At 36.1% G+C, this 18,487-nt stretch overlaps 2 protein-coding genes across 2 annotated transcripts in view; one reads left to right on the top strand and one right to left on the bottom strand.

Annotated features, from left to right (window-relative positions):
- nek7 (NIMA related kinase 7) overlaps window positions 1-10,658 on the top strand; it is an 84,872-nt gene extending 74,214 nt beyond the window's left edge. The window contains exons 9-10 of the mRNA XM_023339830.1: window positions 4,211-4,324; window positions 6,692-10,658. Coding sequence (XP_023195598.1) covers window positions 4,211-4,324; window positions 6,692-6,802 — 225 coding nt within the window. The 3' untranslated portion in view covers window positions 6,803-10,658. The remainder of the gene's footprint in view (window positions 1-4,210; window positions 4,325-6,691) is intronic.
- A 2,029-nt stretch (window positions 10,659-12,687) lies between these two features.
- On the bottom strand, window positions 12,688-18,242 carry LOC111609768 (receptor-type tyrosine-protein phosphatase C-like). Its single transcript, XM_023340121.1, has 13 exons — window positions 18,179-18,242; window positions 17,187-17,213; window positions 16,765-17,034; window positions 16,451-16,678; window positions 15,668-15,781; window positions 15,361-15,498; window positions 15,117-15,260; window positions 14,696-14,857; window positions 13,790-13,992; window positions 13,644-13,704; window positions 13,430-13,541; window positions 13,292-13,329; window positions 12,688-12,979 (listed from the first exon to the last, which is right to left on the bottom strand). The coding sequence occupies exons 1-13, from the start codon at window positions 18,240-18,242 to the stop codon at window positions 12,966-12,968; spliced, it is 1,575 nt and encodes a 524-aa protein (XP_023195889.1). The 3' UTR covers window positions 12,688-12,965.
- Window positions 18,243-18,487: the final 245 nt, after the last annotated feature.

Raw genomic sequence — 18,487 nt, 5'->3', positions numbered from 1 at the left:
AATCCTAGAAATACCCTATTTTTGAGGATTTGCTGTGTCGTCACAAATTCACCTAGAAATGCCATTCAAATTTCATTTTGTAGATACGTCTGTGATCTCTTCGAAAGTGAAGACGGCTCGTCGATACCAGTTATGGTTTGTCCACAATTTGCCTCTAAGCGACCCAAAGTTTCTCATTTTTGCTCATATTAGAGTGACAGCCGACCTCGGTTCATATCTGGGCACAACATTTCTTTCTCTCATCACTGTAAATGCTCTGAGTGAGGTACAGATATGAATCTCGGGACTATCGCAGAAGACACATTGAACTGTCATACGCTTAAAACGCTTTTCGAATATGTATTACGGTTCCCGAACAAGAAGGATTTGTTTCCAATGCTTTTTTTCAGTAAAGTGTGTTTGCTCAAACACACTTGTGTGTTTGAGAGCTCACAGCTCAGAGCTCACACCTGCTGAGACCATTATTTGCCATAGCAACGGAACTCAAGAGGCTATTGGCTGCTGGTTAGGACTACGAATACGCATCGTTGTAGTTCTATCTATCCTCAGTTGAAACAGATCAGGACTGAGAACTGGCCTTTACAACTACTTGCTGCTTTGGGCTGTATATAACTGATTTAACTCAGTAACTGTTACACATGGGATTAGTTTTACACTTTAAAATTAAGCATATTGAAAATTTCACAATAAAAGCCCTGAATATTTTTACATGACGTAATTGCTCTTTTTTGGCTTTATTTGACTTTTTCATCCAAAGCACTGTTACACATGGTATTAGTTTGGCCCTTTAAAATGAAGCTTAACAAAAATTTCAAAATAAAAGCCTTGAATATTTTTACATCAGCTACTTGTGTTTTGAGCATTATATAACTATTTTAACCGAAGGACTATTACGCATGGGATTAGTTTGGCCCTTTGAAATGAAGCATCCTGCAAATTTCAAAATAAAAGCCTTGAATATTTTTACATGACGTAATTGCTCTTTTTGGCTTTATTTGACTTTTTCATCCAAAGCACTGTTACACATGGTATTAGTTTGGCCCTTTGAAATGAATATTAACAAAAATTTCAAAATTAAAGCCTTGAATATTTTTACATCATGTAATTGCTCTTTTTGGCTTTATTTGACTTTTTCATCCAAAGCACTGTTACACGTGGTATTAGTTTGGCCCTTTGAAATGAAGCTTAACAAAAGTTTCAAAATAAAAGCCTTGAATATTTTTACATGACGTAATTGCTCTTTTTGGCTTTATTTGACTTTTTCATCCAAAGCACTCTTACACGTGGTATTAGTTCAGAACTTTAAAATGAAGCATACTGAAAATTTCAAAATAAAAGCCTTGAATATTTTACATGAAGTAATTGCTCTTTTTGGCCGTATATGACTTTTTCATCCAAAGCAATGTTACACATGGGATTAGTTCGGAACTTTAAAATGGAGCATAATAATAATTTCAAAATAAAAGCCTTGAATATTTTTACATCAGGTAATTGCTGTTTTTGGCTTTATTTGACGTTTTCATCCAAAGCACTGTTACACATGGGATTACTTTGGAACTTTGAAATGAAGCATACTGAAAATTTCAAAATAAAAGCCTTGAATATTTTTACATCAGGTAATTGCTGTTTTTGGCTTTATATGACTTTTTCATCCAAAGCACTGTTACACATGGGATTAGTTTGGAACTTTAAAATGGAGCATAATAATAATTTCAAAATAAAAGCCTTGAATATTTTTACATCAGGTAATTGCTCTTTTTGGCTTTATTTGACTTTTTCATCCAAAGCACTGTTACACGTGGTATTAGTTTGGCCCTTTGAAATGAAGCATTCTGAAAATTTCAAAATAAAAGCCTTGAATAATTTTACATGACGTAATTGCTCTTTTTGGCTTTATTTGACTTTTTCATCCAAAGCACTGTTACACGTGGTATTAGTTTGGCCCTTTGAAATGAAGCATACTGAAAATTTCAAAATAAAAGCCTTGAATATTTTTACATCAGCTACTTGTGTTTTGAGCATTATATAACTATTTTAACCCAAGGACTATTACGCATGGGATTAGTTTGGCCCTTTGAAATGAAGGTTAACAAAACTTCCAAAATAAAAGCCTTGACAACATTTTAAATCGTACCGAACGGTGCACGTCCGCCTCGCTTAACGTTCTTGCGGTTCTCCGCGTGCCACTGATCACGTCGCGGCGTCCTTTGGCGTCGACGCCGATTTGTGGCGCGACGACGCCGGGCCCATGCCCGACGGGCGCGCCTTGGCAGGCCCCGGCTAAATTTCTTCCGAAATTTTTTTTGTCATTTATCCTGCAGCCACTTTTCTTCATTGGTCCAACTCACACAAATATTTTCTCTCCATGGTGCCAAGCATTTTATAATATAGCACCTTCACTGAGCTAATGTATTCTGTATGGAAGTACTCCTTTTTGATTCACATGTGAAAATTTCCTCTTTGTCAGCTTTCACACTCCAAATTAGCAACCTGTCAAACACATACTTTTGTCTCCAAAACAATACACGGACAGCTGAAAAATAGTTGAGAAAATATTGTGTTAAAACTCCCTCTGCCCGCTGATGAACCTGTGAAGTTTCTTCTGAATTTTTTTTCCTTTTTATAGCTCCTCTTTGCAGGTTTGGTTTTTCACAATGAGCCCATCCAAAGGTCAGAAGCAACCATCAAGATTGCTTTCAGAGTGGAATTTTAAACTAAATTTGGATCTTGAAAATTGGAAAAGCAGTAAGGCTTTAGATAGAAGCAGAAACAAAAGACAAGCAGAAAACCAGATAGAATAACCTAATGCTGGTCAAAAAGGAAGGCAGCAATACACACAATATTGGTATGGAGCAGGGCGGTATGACCAAATTTTTATATTACTGTATTTTCAAAAATGATCATGCATACGTGTGTGTAGTAACCATATTTTCCACTGACTGAGAGGAAAATTACTGCAGTACAGCAGGTGGTACACTGTCACAAAAATTATTACAGGCTTCATAGAAGTAATGTCATCACTATTTCCCAATACTGTCGCAGCGTACTCTGCGGTCTGCACTAAAGATTTGCTCACCTCAGCATGCTGGACTCTTAAAACCGAAAGTGAAACTGACAGTCATCCTCTTTGAAATTCTCACTTTTGAAAATCTGTATATTTAAACTGTTATAAAGTCAGCACAGTGGAAATAATCAGAACATGAATTTCACAGTAATGCTGTACATACATTATTCGAACATGAATATATCAGATTACCTGATAAAATAAATTTAAGCAATGTCACATTCCTGGTTGGAAAAGCTTCTAAGAATCTACTTTAACATAAGAATTTAATTTTAATTGGAGTGCCTTTAGACCAGGGGTGGGCAATCCTGGTCCTCGAGGGCCGGTGTCCTGCAACTCTTAGATGTCTCCCTGGTCCAACACACTTGAATCCAATAGCTGAATCACCTCCTAAGTGCAGTCAAGTTCTCCAGAGTCCTGCTAAGGACCTCATTATTTGACTCAGGTGTGTTGAAGTACAGATGCATCTAAAAGTTGCAGGAGACCGGCCCCCTAGGCCTGGAGTTGCCCACCCCTGCTTTAAACAGTGAGCCAATTGTAAGAGAAAATATCATGTTGGGAGAGTATTCTTAGAGGCGGAAAGGATTTTTGACCTGTTCCCATGTATTTCTGTTTTGCAGTCCATCTTAGTTTTGTCTGCTCTGAATATTGACATTCACTTGTCTAGAAGTTGCACATTTCTTGCTGCTCCTGAAAAATGAAATAATATTTGGTCTTGTGTCCATTCCCCTCTACAGTTAAAGCTGCATCTCACATGTTCATTCACAGCCTTGTGATGTAGTGCCAAGGAAAAGACCAGCAAGCGGGAAGAAAAAACATCTGCTGGGAACAATTTTTAAGAGATTTTTCTGTTTTGATTCACATAAACATTGACAGTACACTGAACTGCCATGCACAAAAAAAACTTTAGACTGATCAACTTGTTGTCTTTCACACTCCCACGGTCCTTTAAACCTCATGCTTTGAGAGCAGTTAACTGTGCAGAGACTGATTCCAACACCCGGTGCAGCCTGTACCACCTGTTGAGAGTTTGATTGAGTGTTTTACTTCCTTTTTGTCTTTGTAGTCTCACCAGCTCTCCTCTTGTTTCTATCCCCTTTCTCTCTATACGTCTCCTCTCTATTTCTTTACATCTCTATGCTTTAGATGGCAGCCTTACAGAGTCCTTTCTATGGGGATAAGATGAACCTCTACTCGCTTTGCAAGAAGATAGAACAGTGTGACTACCCCCCTCTTCCCGCAGATCACTACTCAGAAGAGGTAAGTACTTCTACTGTTATCTGTTGCCTTTTTCTGCTTTTTCATTAAATATATGTAGACTTGTGCATTTTTACAAGAGGACGCAACAATATTGGTTTCTTAGTACTTGAAACAAGCATAACAAACACTTTACTGCCCTGTTTTTCATTTCTTTTTGTAACTTTTCTTTTCTGAAAATCCACCCATCTGTCTGACCCAGTGAATGGTGTATAATTGATCAAAAGGCTGGCAGTGATTTTATCCATTTGGGAATTAAATTCACATATAAAAAACATATGGACATGCTTTCGAGGAGAGTCAGACTAAGTGGGCTAGAGTTTCCCAAAAATCATCGTTTAATCATCTACTTTACTTCTGTGAAGACTTCCTCGTGCATAAAAATGTAACATAGTCAGACTTCTGGTTGCATTTTGCCCTTTTGCTGATTACCGATGACAAGCATGAGAATCTGCGTGGCTTTTTGTTTGCGTGTCGTCTTCATGTGGGTGGAGGTTCTTTTTCTTCTAAATGTATTCAGACAAATGCTTCAGAACACTGATGAGACATATCCACAGATGTATGGTAGGTGTTTACCATACATCCATTACAGATTTTTGTTATCAAATTTGCTTGATTGCTGAAATTTTAGTACAAAAGACTTTTTTGTTCCCAATTATAATCCATGTTTCTGTTGTACTGTATTAAGGATGGTGTTTTATGTCCAGTTTTTGATCTGAGCAGTAATTATTTTCTAGAATTATTTGCAAATTACATGGATGTAAACATAGTACTTTCACATTTTGAAGTGTTAAGAGTAAAAACACTTAAAGTGAACATTTGGTGAACTATTAATAGTTCAGCAAATCAAATCAGCAAATGGAGATTTTATATTCTTTTTCATAATTAGCTGGGACTCTTTCTGAGCTTCTCCAAAACATTAATCTCACTTCCAGTCAGAAGAAACCTGCAGAATCAGTATGAATTATTTTGGGCTAAATCTGATGGTGGTAAAGAGAAGGTTGTACTGGGACTGACTGGGCTGTTTTAGCCTCTGACTGTTAATGTCCTGCAGGTTGGGCAAAGCAGTTCTTTATGTCCCTTTTGAGGACCAGTAGCTCCTGCCTTATGCAGTTTTCCATTTAAATGTTGATGCCCAATAACAAGATGCTCTGAATGGTTCTTGATTATTATTTTAACCTCATGGATTCACTAAAGTTTACTGTCAGACTTAAGTATTTAATATTGTTAGTCACGTTTCTGTAGTCTAATAATAAATCCTGAAGAGAATAAGCTTCTATTATGCCTCAGTAATTACTTCATTAGGGGAATAAGAGCTATTACTGAGGTATTTTGAGCCTTTGTGGCATCTTCATGTGTGTTTTTGAACTTGCCAAAAAATGTGCAAGTGTATATTTGTAACAGCAACTCTCTCTGCACACACATACACACACACACACACCACGCTGAGCTTAAGCGTTACCCCACATGTCACCCCCATCCTGGAGAAAGGAAGACAAAGCGAAAGAGAGCGGGAATGATAGAGCGGGAGACAGGGCGATGGAGAGATGGAGATGAGGGGGGTGCCTGCAGCGCCTGTCTGGATGTAAACAATGCTCCTGAAGGATCGGCAGCAAACTGTCAGCTGCTCATCTTTGTTGTGTCATTTAACCATCTCCGCTCCCCGCTCCTTCACCACCACCACCTTCCTTCGCTTTCCCACCCCTCCACTCTCCACCTGACACTCCTCCCACCCCCCACCCCACTCGCCATGCAAAGAAGCGCATGAATATTTTACATATCTGCCTCTCTGCACGCCCTCCGTCTCCTCTCCATGCGACTAATTCTCAGACCGTCTGAATTTGCATCTTCCTCTCACTTTTTTTTTAACCATCCTTTTCACGCACACACACACATGCACCCCTACACGCAACGGTTGATGAAAAGCCGGTGCCACGCAACAGCAGCCAGGAAGTCGACAGACGGTTACCATAGCGACCTTGTATAGATGTGTTTTTTTGTTGTTGTTTTTTTCCCCCATTGCATCTTTTATTACCTTTTTTTGTTGTTTTTTTAATGATGGCATTGACTGTCCCAGCTGCAATAGTCCTGTCTCTCTGCTCCAATCAGCTGCTGCGTTTTGCTTCGGGTGTAACCGATGTCCCTGGGTGTCGGTGGAGTGGCACCGGGAGGTGTGCATGTGTGAGCTCGGGTTAAAGTGGATTCATCTGACCAAAACCTGATTAGATCACCATTGCCTCCTGGTTTTGCTGCTGTGTTGGAACAACCTGCAGGATGTTTCTTCCTTTTAAAATTGACATGTTGGTAGTAAAGCATCATTAACTGTTTCATCATTTCTCTCTTTACCTGCCCACCCTGCCCTTTCACCAGCTGAGGAACCTGGTAGATATGTGCATCAACCCCGACCCGGAGAAGAGACCGGACATCGCTTACGTGTACGGCATCGCCAAACACATGCAGGGCGTCACACAGGGCTGCTAAGCCTGGAGTCGCACACTACACCCTGCAGAACTCCTCCACTCATCCACTCCTGCCTTTTATGTTGGACTCCAAACACAACTTTTGCCCTTTACAAAAAAAAAAAAAAAAACTTCCTCCAGAGCTTAGCTCCTGGTGATACCTGGTACATGAAGCAGATTTTTTACCGCCAGGGTAAAGTTTATGAAACAGACCAGAGTCAGTGATCTAGATGTTCTTCTCTCAGTAGGTAGATTTTCAATTTTAGGATTTGAATTTCAACTTTTCTTTTGTTGAGGTTGAAAAATTGTCTCAGCTTGTGTTTGCTGGCATCCATCCTGCAGCTGTGACTATCATTTACCTCAGTCAGTGACATTAGTTGGTAGAAATAGTGACTTTTCAGACCCTTTCAACAACTTCTCATGTGTTTTCAGTGGTTTGCAAGGTTTTGAACAGTATTGCATTGTGAAACAAAAATAATATTCTCCTATGCAGGCTGTACATATCAGTGCTCCCAGATTATTATTTGTGCCATGCACACGTTCTCATACTCCTTTCCACTTGTCATATTACAACCACAAACTTTAGAGTATTTCGCTGTAACTTTATATGACAAAGAAACACAACTAGTGTATAATAAAAAGTGGAAGGAAACTGATGCACAGTTAATTTAACAATTATGCTTTACTTAAGGCATAAGGTATGCGTAGTGCATCCCAAAGAGATGCACTAAAGCAGGGGTGTCCAAAGTGTGGCACAAAGTGATTTTGTGTGGCCCTCAATTGTAAAACAAAAATGGCACAAATTTGATTTTGGTGCAGACAAAATAGTAAAGTTTGCAATTATGTGATTTCGTTAAAAAACATACAGATGAATTTGATTGTTTTTCTTTGAATGGAAAGTATAACAAAATTTTGTCAACCATGTCTTTCTCTTTTATTTCAATTTTATAGTAAACTGGACAGCAAACATCCAGGGACTTTTACTTGAGGTACAAAACTCAGCTAAATAAAGTAATTCTTTCTGAATTAAAGAACCCATATGATGTTGTTGTTGGTGGTGGTGGTGCTCAACATAAATCTAAAAATAGTAGAAATAATCATTAGTTTTATTAGTACAGGTAATAAGGACACATTTTGCAAAAAAAAGACCCTGAACTAAAAGAGCAAACAAATTTTGTGGCCTTCAATTACGGTTAAGCTGACCCTTTTGACCCACGTAGTGAAAAGTTTGGACACCTCTGCACTAAAGTTTGTGTCTATAATATGCTAGAATGTACAAAGTTCAAAGCTTATGAATACTTTTGCAAGGCCCAATAAATATTACAAACAAGCCCAGAAAGATGAGAGTTAGGACAAGCCCAACTAAAAGTCATTATGTTCTCTGCAAGAACAAGTAACATGTAAAAGGTTCTGCCCAGCTGATGTCAAAAACATCTATCTGTTGTCTGTACACACCTTTCCTTCCAAAATGGTGGGAGTCCGCTGCCTATCTCCAGAGGTTACATCCTGGAAAGGTCGCCAGTCCATCGCAGGGCAACACAGACACACACCGGACAAACAACCATGGACACACTCTCATCCTTAGGGACACTTTACAGAGACCGATTAGCCTAACAGTGATGTTTTTGGACTGTGAGAGGATCCCAGAAAACCCTGAGAGAAGCCAGACATTCCTGGGGGGAACATACAAATTGATGCATAAAGACCGCAGACGGGGATTCAAACCCAGAACCTTCTTTCTTTCTGCACGGTAGTTGCGTCACTGCGGAGCCACATGTCCAAAAAAAAAAAAGCTACAAGAACTCCCAAACCATGTCTCTGTTCTTGCAGCGTATGAGGCCTTAGCACCGAACCCTTTCTGCTCACAAAAACAATTATGGAAAATATATTTATCTTTTTTTTTTTGTTTTGAAAATTTGCTAAGTGGAGAAGGTCAACACTTGGTTAGAAAATAGATACTTGGCAAAAAAAAGAAAGCCGTATTAGCTTTAAATGTGTAAAGAAATTCAGACAACGCTTTACTGCACGGTGGAAAAAACTGAGAAACTTAAAATTCTGGTGGAGATTTGTTTTCACTGAGTGACAGCAGCAAATCTGAAACAAAGCAGAGCAATTGATGGTTGATATGTTGTTGTGTTGCACTTTTTTACCCTGGTAAAGCAAGGCTGGCAGGGTTATGTCAAATGAATGTATTAGAAAAGGAAGAATCATTTACAGGATAGACTAGAGACGTGCTTGGGGGAGAACACGGGCAAATGTCTCCACAACACTTTGAATGTTAGTCATTTTGACACCTTTGTGTTGTCTGAAAACTTCACAATGTCTCTTTTGACAGCCCCCATAGTCGCTGAAGCTGTAATAAAAGCAGTTTTATATCTGCTGTTTACCCTTCCCGTGACACCATGTTTTCTTCTTAGCTCAGCTCCAGCGAGGTACAAAGTGTCACGTTGTTCTGGGTCTGTAAAAGTCACAAAGAAAACATTAAGAACATGAAATAAAGCTTCCTTTATTTCAGTGTCCAGCAGACACATCTGACCCTCCATACAGGTGGTCAAGTTCAAGGCAGCCTCGTTAGTATTGCAGCGTTTTTCTCTCTTATGCTATAAATATAGCATGTCAAGCCGTCCGTGTTAGGAAGACACCACAGTGTGCCTAAATTGTGTTCTCAGTCAAAGTATCAGACAAATCTCAAACATTATCATCAATCTATGTGAAAGTAGATTTTATTGACCATATATAAAGCCCTGTTTAAAGGAAAAAGCCATGATGGGATGTTTACTCTTCATACCAAAGACGAACTGGGTTCTTGGGATGGATTACTGGTTAGTATGTGTTTTTTTTTTCCAGTTTCATGGTTTACACCAGTGTTTCATAAAAAGCTAGCACTGACTGTAACTGGTTTACATTTCAATAATGAAACCGTTCTGAAGGTAAATGTATAGTGATTAATAACACTATTTTAGTGTGTAATAAACCCCCTAGTAACACTGTTAAACCCCTGTTTCCTTAACATCCAATGCATCATATGTGTTATATACAGAATCAAAACTTACATGTGCAAGAAAAAAAAGGTTGGTTAACAAATATGTTAATGATGTGTTTATAGTTACAGAAATACAGAGATTTACAGCAAATACAGTGTTTGCTAGTTGTGTTTTGCAAGTATATATATTCCTTTGGATTTAGGCTCTTTTCTACGACTCTTTTATTATAAAACAATTTCTTCCCTTCAGCTACAGTCCTGATAATGCTCTAAAAATGAGTATCCAGATGGCATCAAAATATTTCAGTATTCTTTAGTATTTGTCTGGGACTGGTTGCTTTAATGTTTGAAATTTTAGTTTTGGTGGGTTTTTTTGTTTTAATTTGGCAAATCAACATAGAAAGTAAAGTACTAAAGCTGACTCTGCAGCGCCTTCAGGAGGCAGGCCTTGATATTTCCTGGATACATAATTAATTAAAGCATTTTACTGTATGTAAATTCACATAAAGTGCATTTACTTTGAAATATGAAGCATATTATATATAGAAAATTGAGCTCGATCTGTGCAGACATTACCTACAAAGGTGGAGTTTTCTTTTACTTTTCCAAAGAAGATGAAATTCTGAGTTGCTTTAAGGATTTTGGTATTCTTGGTATTTTTATTTGTAACTTGCCTGACTGTGCCTTTTTAGCTTTCGTCCATTTTCTCCTGCATGCCCACTGAAGTTTTTTTTGAAGAGTCCAGAAAGTAAAAATGAAAACATTGGCGATATTTATTGTCTTGGTAGCTTTAGTTGCTTTGTCAGCATTTTATGACAAATGAACTTCACATATCACAAATGCAATGTATGCAAATTAAAAATGAATAAAGCTTTAACATTTTTGTGGACATTGAGCTGACTGAGACTTGTTTTCTTTGTTGTTGTGATGCTATATTATCAGTAATGTGGCCGAATAAGGCAATAAAATAATGTTAAAAGACAGAAAATTTAACATTTTCTAAGAAACAGTTCATGGGTATTCAGGGTTACTGTCAAGTTCTTTTCGTGATTCTACAAATCCAGCTTTTCATTTGTTCTGTGGGGAGAGTTATGTTACTTTATTAAAGTTCATCATATTGTTTAGAAACATTTAAATGTATCAGCACTACTTCCTGTTTCCCTTCGGTGTAGATATGTCAGACTCTCATTTCAAAAGACGATAAAATAGGTGAGCAACTCCAGTCTTTTGAATGCCACACTGCTGCAACATTTGAATAAATAAATAACATTTGATTCAGTGTTAAAATGTGTTACTGTTATGAATATTATACCTTTAGAGGTTTCCTAACTTTATAAGTAACTACATCTATGACATTTTCTTTATGTTTTGCCAATATTGAGCTTATACCTCAGCAGTTCAGATTATAAAGTCACATATTTGTAAATCACATCTAAAAGGTTATGTTAACAGTCTACCTTTTGAATTTAGCATTTGTTTTGTTGTTAAAGGACTGAGATGAAGCCTTGTACACCTGCCTCTACTCTTCACTCACCGAATCAACAGGAAGCTGTATTTCTACTCTATTTGTTGAAGAAACCACAGGTAGTTTTAAATGTCTGTAGTTTTATGTTCATTCCTTTATTGGTGTTTTGTGATTGTGCAGGTGCATAGTGTGCTCAAAGTGACATATAGGAGTTAGACTGTCAGTGTATTTCAAAAAGGTGGGTGTATTGTTAAAATATTTACTCTGATCATGTTTTCATTTAAACAAGTTCCTGCACCATTTATCATTTACCAAATGGTTTTAAACAACTGTTGTACATCAATTCTAGTAGAGCTGCTGTTAAGGCATCTTTGAATCAGCATTCAGTCTTCTTGAGTTTATTCCTGCCATCAAATATAGTGAATCTGATGAACCAGAAATCAAATTGAACCTTCTTGGTAGAGCTTTCCTCATTTACATCCTTTAGACATAACCAGCACTGGCAGTAAAGTTTAAAAAGTACTGCAAAGATCTAACTGTAGAAAGGTATCAGTCAGAAGAAGGGAACAAAACAATTATTCTGGAACATTTGATACAAAAACTGGATGTTTCTCCAAAACTGATTAGATATAAAATGTTCAGTGATGTTGCTATGAGACTGACAGCAACACTGAGGGACGGGCAAAAATTTCAGGCTGTTTGTGTCCAACATGAAATCTTGTTTTCTCCAAGTATCTGCACAAAGGCCAAGTAACTCCTCATTGGATGCTGAAGTTAAATAACTCCTCATTGTAAAGTTTATTTGTCTAAAGATATGTAGGTTGCATGCAAAATGCAACCACTTAACAACAGGAAGCAGACTTTTTTTTTTCTTGCTGTTCTGTTTCATACAGGAAATATTTTCGTAACGTCGTCTTCTGAAGTTTCTGATGAGGAGCCTGCTGGCATGTTCTGTGGGTATCATGATCAGTTAGTGAAATTTACTGGTAAGCAGGTGTTGCTGAGTTAAACATTTAATTAAAGCCAAATAAAGTTGTGTATAAAGAAAAACATTTACAAGGCCAGATGTGGTGGAATAATAATGATCACCACAGAGCCGCTACCGTCTATCCTTTAAATTTCTTTAGAATATTTTAAATGTGCCCTAAAAAAATCACAAATAGGTGAATTTTATGGAAAATATTAGTAGATATGATCCACCAAAAAAATTTACTTTAGTGCCAAAGTTTTTTTTGTTTTGCTTTTTATTTCCTCATTATGATTGAAGTGGAATATCGTCAGGTTAAAACAGTGGAAGGAAATGATTCAAAGAAAATCAATGAACAATGATCATTGTTTTATTTGACATTTTTAGGAAGTAACGAAATTTGTACATATTCCAAAAGTCACACATATATTATAAATGTGAAAACAAACGTCAAATGTATATACATACATTAGATAAGGAGAATATCTTTTATGCGTCTTTTATTTATTTGATTCTACACCTGCAGAAAAAGAGAAACAAAGAGAACAGAGAAACCACAGCGATAAACAACATATGCATCTATAGCAGCAGATAGATGCATTTAGTAACAACCGCAGCTATAGACAGCTGTAAACATCTGAATCAAAGAATATATATATTACCAAACATTAAAATCAAAATCTGGGAAATTTTGGCGTGGATGTTTTGAATTTCTTGATATTCAAGCACAGACAGCAAATGATGAATTGGTCTTCAGCGCCACGGTGTCTTCATATGTAAGCCTCTAATAAATATTTAGAAAGATATTTATTAACATAAAGCACAACAAACAGGAAATCTGACACTACAGTAAAAGAGGATTTTCACAATTAAATATCTGGTCAATTAGAAAGTACTGTATCTCCATCACAACAGAAAATTATTAAAATTTACAGAGCTATTTATTGAAATCAAAAGTCTCATTTTATTTTGTAATAAAATAAAATATAAATGACATTGACCCAAGTCATAATAACTTGGGACAATGTTGTAACAACTTGAATCAACCACATTGTTCTAAAATAAAATCTTTATGAGATTTATTGAGAAAACTTACTCGCTCTTGATGTGAGCACAACTTCTTCTTTAGTAACACTGTTTAGAAAACCAATCAGTTTTGATTATTTTCTGATAAATGATTAATATATAAAAGTCAGTGTTATAATGTCAGATCAACATAAGTAAATAGTCTTACTTCTTTGACTTCTTTCGCTTTTTGATGAAGACTGCCAGACGCAGCGCTACAAGTATGATGATGAGAATGATGAGGATGAAGATCAAAATGCCACTAAGAGCTTTGTCATTGTCTGCATGAAACAAATAAAACATGAGTTACAGTACGCAGTGTTTCATTTTGATCGGTGTGTGAAGTTCTTCACACTTTGTTGTAGTTATTGAGCAACACGTACAGCGAGTGGAAACGTTTGCTGTTTCAGCTTCACTCTCAAACACCCCATTGAAGGCAACCACCTACGAAGAGGGAAATGCTCCTCATCAAGGGTTAAATAGAAAATATTTGAATTATCCAGAGAATATAAAAAAGCTGAACACAAACCTGGACTGTGTAGGATGTGCGGTAGCTCAGATCTCCGATTTCAAAACGACACTCAGCAGTTTTCTTTACTTCTCTGTCACCAATGAGACGAACGATGTAAATTTTCTTTGGTCCTTTAAATCCACCGACTGGCGGGGAGCAAGTTACTCTGATCACATTGTGCTTTATGAGGTGGACTTTCAGTTGTTGAACTTTATCTGGCACTGATACAAGAAATAAAAAAGAGAGTTTTTTAAAATCATGGATGCATTTACTTTTTATTTTTAAAATCGGTAAAACATAGAAAAATATTCTGTCATTTAAAAAAAAAACTCAAGAATAATTTTAATAATTAATTTGACACTTTTGATTATAAAACATCTTCATGTCTGTCAGTATATTCCTAAATGTTTACCCTATGTCTGAGAATAACCACAGGACCAAAATATAGTAAATAAATAGTTAAATACATTAAATCTATGAAAAAATATATTGTGACAATGAAATGAAATGAAGAAGGGGCATAAAAACTGGAAGTCTATAAACAGAAAATCCAAAGTTTAGATTTTTGTAATTCAATTAGATAAATTGTATTTTCTTTAAGGGGATATCTGTAGGATTATCCATTATTTTATTTTATTAAGCCAAATAAGCTGAAATAAGAAAACTCTGCTATAAAGTTTTAGTTGTAAAAACAATTTATCCATAATTACATAAAATGTTTTCTTAAGTGAAGTGAATCGACAACAGAAAATGTCATGTACTTTTTGTTAAGCATTGATTAAAGTAAAACTACTTTACTGATTTTATAGAAAGTCATAAACATCTTGATATCCACATGGTAAATGTTCATCTAATGATCTAATGTCTTCAGTGAAGTTGAGATTTGTTTATCAAGATATAAATACTTTTTTTTTTCACTTTTACCTCCGGGATTTGTTTGTGCTCTGAGTTTTAGTCCTTGGGAAGCGTTCTTGTTGTTATAGACGACGTAGACTTCAATAATATATTTGGTGTATCTTTTAAGTTCATAAGTTTTACATAATCCTCCACGAGGCTGTCGCGCTGTCTTGCCATGGACCTTTGCATCTGGTTGAGAACAGCAGGTCAGAATAAAGACATTTTAGTCGACCAAATAAAAGTAAATTTTAAAAAAATATTAGGGTACATACACTTGTCCCATGGAAAATTAAAACTAAATTGTTATTTGACGTTGGCTCAATTGATTTGTCTTACAGAGAATGGAAGATCTAAATTAACTATTGACTACATTTTTATTTGTTCCTCCAAACGTCTAACAAAGAGTTAGCAGTAAAAATGGTTTTATTATAAGAAAATTTTTACTCACCTCCATCAATTTCCTGAAAGGTGCATTTGTAAGAAAGCTTCTCTAGATTAGGAAGAACGGCTCCGCATTTCTCACTGGTTGTTTCCCACCACCCCACAGCTAAACTTTCGTTTTCATATATATTACTGGGAGTTATCGTAAAATCTGTTGGAAAACAGCAAAAACTCCTTTTTATTGTTCTCCAACCCAAAACTATGTTTGGATTAAAGTTATGTTATTTCAAAGACAGTAATCAGCAGCTCACCACAGGTAACGTTGAGCTGGACAGCTGGAGTTATTTTGTTGATGGAAACATTGTTGTTCTTGATCAGACCAGTGCAGCTGTAATCTGTAAACGGCTCCAGATTAGAGAGCTGAATGGATTCCCCGACTTTTCCACTTTCTGAGGAAACAGAGAATTTATTTAGTATCTGTTATTAGTATGTTTGCCTTTTGCTCCAAATTTAGAGACATTCAGAAGAGCTACACAGAGAATACAAGTGCCAATATAATCATCTATATGCATATATTTCTATGTTTCTAAGCACATCTCTTCTAGTCGTTTCACTCACCTGAGCAGGTGTACTCAATGCTGAGATTCTTACAGTTTGGAGGCAGTTTTGTTTCTATCTCTGCAGGAAGGCGATTGTGTTTAGTCTGATTCATCTCATTTGGATTTATGTGATCTAGAAAAAGAAACAAATCTAATTTTAATCCAACCATTTTGGTTTTTAGAAAGGGTTTCCAAGCTGCAGTCCGGGGGCCATTTGTGGCCTCTGGATTGATTGTGTGCGGCCCCGACTGCCTGATACAAATTTGGACCGAAAGCAGAGGTGATTGGTGTAGATGGAGAATTCTGTTTTTTAATTAAATTAGAGCCTATTTATAAGAATTCATCTTTGAAATTAAGTGAAATGCATTTTGCTTTTTATTTAATTTCAAAATAAATAAAATCACATCTTTCCACCGACCTTCGCACACTGAAATCTGCTTTTTTATTTATTTGATTAAAATGATCAAAATGTAGCAAGATAACATTAGCCCAAATATTGTTTTTATTGCAGATAACAGGCTAAGTTTTAAATTTATTTTATCAGTTGATCGCAGAGTAATTTGCATGACCAAACACAGATCATACAAAACAGTTTTTAAGTTTTGGATCTACAACAATTTATGCATTTCCTAAAGAATATCTGTATATTTTCTGTGTTTTATTTTATTACAACTGCAGACTTTAAAAAAATACAGCATAACAATATAATTGTTACAAAATATTTTTTGATTTTTTTTCCTTCCTACAAAAATCACAATGAAGTTACTTAATTCTAAAGCTTGGTCTGGTCTTTCGTACATACCGGCAGGAATGTATCGGGTCAGGTTAAAGGAGGAGTTGCTGCAGTTATCTTGGTAAAAACTGACAGTAAAGTTTGAGCAGATGTCGTCTTCAGCCAGTTTAAAACCAAACGTCCCGTCTCTGAACTGTTCAGTTCGGTTTGGTGCAGAAACCGAGGAGCTGATGTTCCAGCCACTTTGGTAGCAGACGTATCCCGGGATGCAGGGGCTGTTTGTGATGTCTTGTTCATCTGAAGCACGTCAGTAATGTTTCTCAGTGTTGCACGCCAAATAAGTAAAGTAATACTATAGGACCTGCGGAAGTTTTTGTACTTACTCATGCTGAGTGTTTTTGCTTTTCCTCCAGAGCCGCTGCAGAATATTTCTGTACCATTATTGTCAAGCAGCGCGACCTTATGCTCATATTCAGTGCAGGGCTTCAGACGTTGGATTTCATGCGTTGGGTTTTTATTAGAGGAAGGAATGTTGACAATCTTGTCAGTTGTTGGACTTCCTTCCTCACCAACGCTTATCGTGTAGCGACCAGTGGGGAAACTGGTCATCTTAAACTGGAATCCAAACCGGATCGCTCTAACACTGTAAGAACCTGCTCAGCAAATTAAAAATTAATCCATTTTAGCTTAAAGAGGAAGATACAAAAATGTCTCCTGCCTATAAGATGTATTTTCAAAAGTAATAGAAAAAATAAAGTGAAACAAAAACAAAAATTGGTTTAAAAGTTCAAAATGTTTTACTCACACTGTGGAGCTGCGGCGCTTGTCTCAGCTGTGAGAAGAGGAGAAAAAAAATGTAACAGCATAAAATGTTTCAAAATAACCTTGCTTGTCAGATGTTCTCAGGTTATTTTTCTCTAACATTTATCATCTAAACTCAACACTAAGTTAATTTTTATTTGCCTGAATCTGAATATGTTAATCCTTATTTAAAATAAAAAAGTAGAATTTTATTTAATCTTTATTTTACCAGGAATATTCTTGAGATAAAATCGGTTTTTGAGGAGATCTGGTGTTCAATAAGTAGAACATTAACTAAAATGCACAGACAATTAAAACAATATAAAATTAACCTACAAGTTAAATAAAAACCTACTAGAATAGAGCGTAGGATTAAGATTTAAGAAAGGAATTTAAGAGGGATTTAAGAAAAGCGCTTACACTTCATTTTAACAGTTTTAAAAAAGCTAATTTGATTCAAAATGGACATCTTTTAATAAAAGAAGAAAATGAATTTTAGAATATTTTCTATACTATTTTTAAATTGTATGCTACCTTAATTGATTGTTTTGCTTATTTTGATCTATTTATTTCTTATTTTACTGAGTTCAACAGAAATAAATAAATAATAATAACTTACTATTATTAGTAAAAGTGAAAACTTTTTAGCAAAACCATACATTTTTGTTTGTTTTTACAATTTTGTATCTGTTCATTATAGGAAAACTAACCGTTGTTGTGCTAAGTATGTGCGGTAATATGGGTGTATTTAGATTAAAAAAATGTTAGATAAAAGAAAATGTATTTCATATTCAAGTAATTTTTGCATGTATTCTAATAAGATGGGAGCCTTTGCAAAAATTATTTGTTTTAAAATAAATTTCTTTAGTTATGATGGTCTGTAGCTTATCATTTTAATCATACAGCTACGCATCAGAGCTGAGTTATAGTTAACATTTAAGTTGTTAAATGATGTAAATAATTTTGAGTGACTTTGAGAAAAAGGATCATACTTACATTTGGCTAAACAGACAATGTTGGTGAAGAGCAGCAGGAGGCGGGGAGCACCGAGATCAGCCATGTCCAGAAACAGGCTGCATATGCAACAATAAGAGGAGCTGCAGATTCTTAATGCAGCAGAAGAGACCTCCACCCCCATTGACAGGAAGAGATTTCTTTTGTTCTTTTCTTTGCAAGAAACATCAAGTTGATGGAAACAAAAGCAGCTTTTAATCAGATCAGATAACAAATCAACAGATGAAGAAGGAAGATCTAATAGTTTCTCTGCTACGCTTGGTTTTATAAATCATTCTGTCTGTTCACCCT

Source organism: Xiphophorus maculatus, chromosome 9 (assembly GCF_002775205.1).
Source record: "Xiphophorus maculatus strain JP 163 A chromosome 9, X_maculatus-5.0-male, whole genome shotgun sequence".
NCBI classification, from domain to species: Eukaryota; Metazoa; Chordata; class Actinopteri; order Cyprinodontiformes; family Poeciliidae; genus Xiphophorus; species Xiphophorus maculatus.
The sequence above is the reverse complement of the archived record's forward strand: the minus strand, read 5'-3'. Positions and strand labels throughout refer to the sequence as shown.

Coding starts and splice junctions, on each gene's coding strand:
- LOC111609768 (XM_023340121.1), bottom strand. CDS start 18,242: ATGGCTGATCTCGGTGCTCCCCGCCTCCTGCTGCTCTTCACCAACATT. Junction 17,214..18,178: donor CATTGTCTGTTTAGCCAAAT/GTAAGTATGATC, acceptor CTCTTCTCACAG/CTGAGACAAGCGCCGCAGCT. Junction 15,782..16,450: donor GACCCGATACATTCCTGCCG/GTATGTACGAAA, acceptor TTCTTTTTCTAG/ATCACATAAATCCAAATGAG.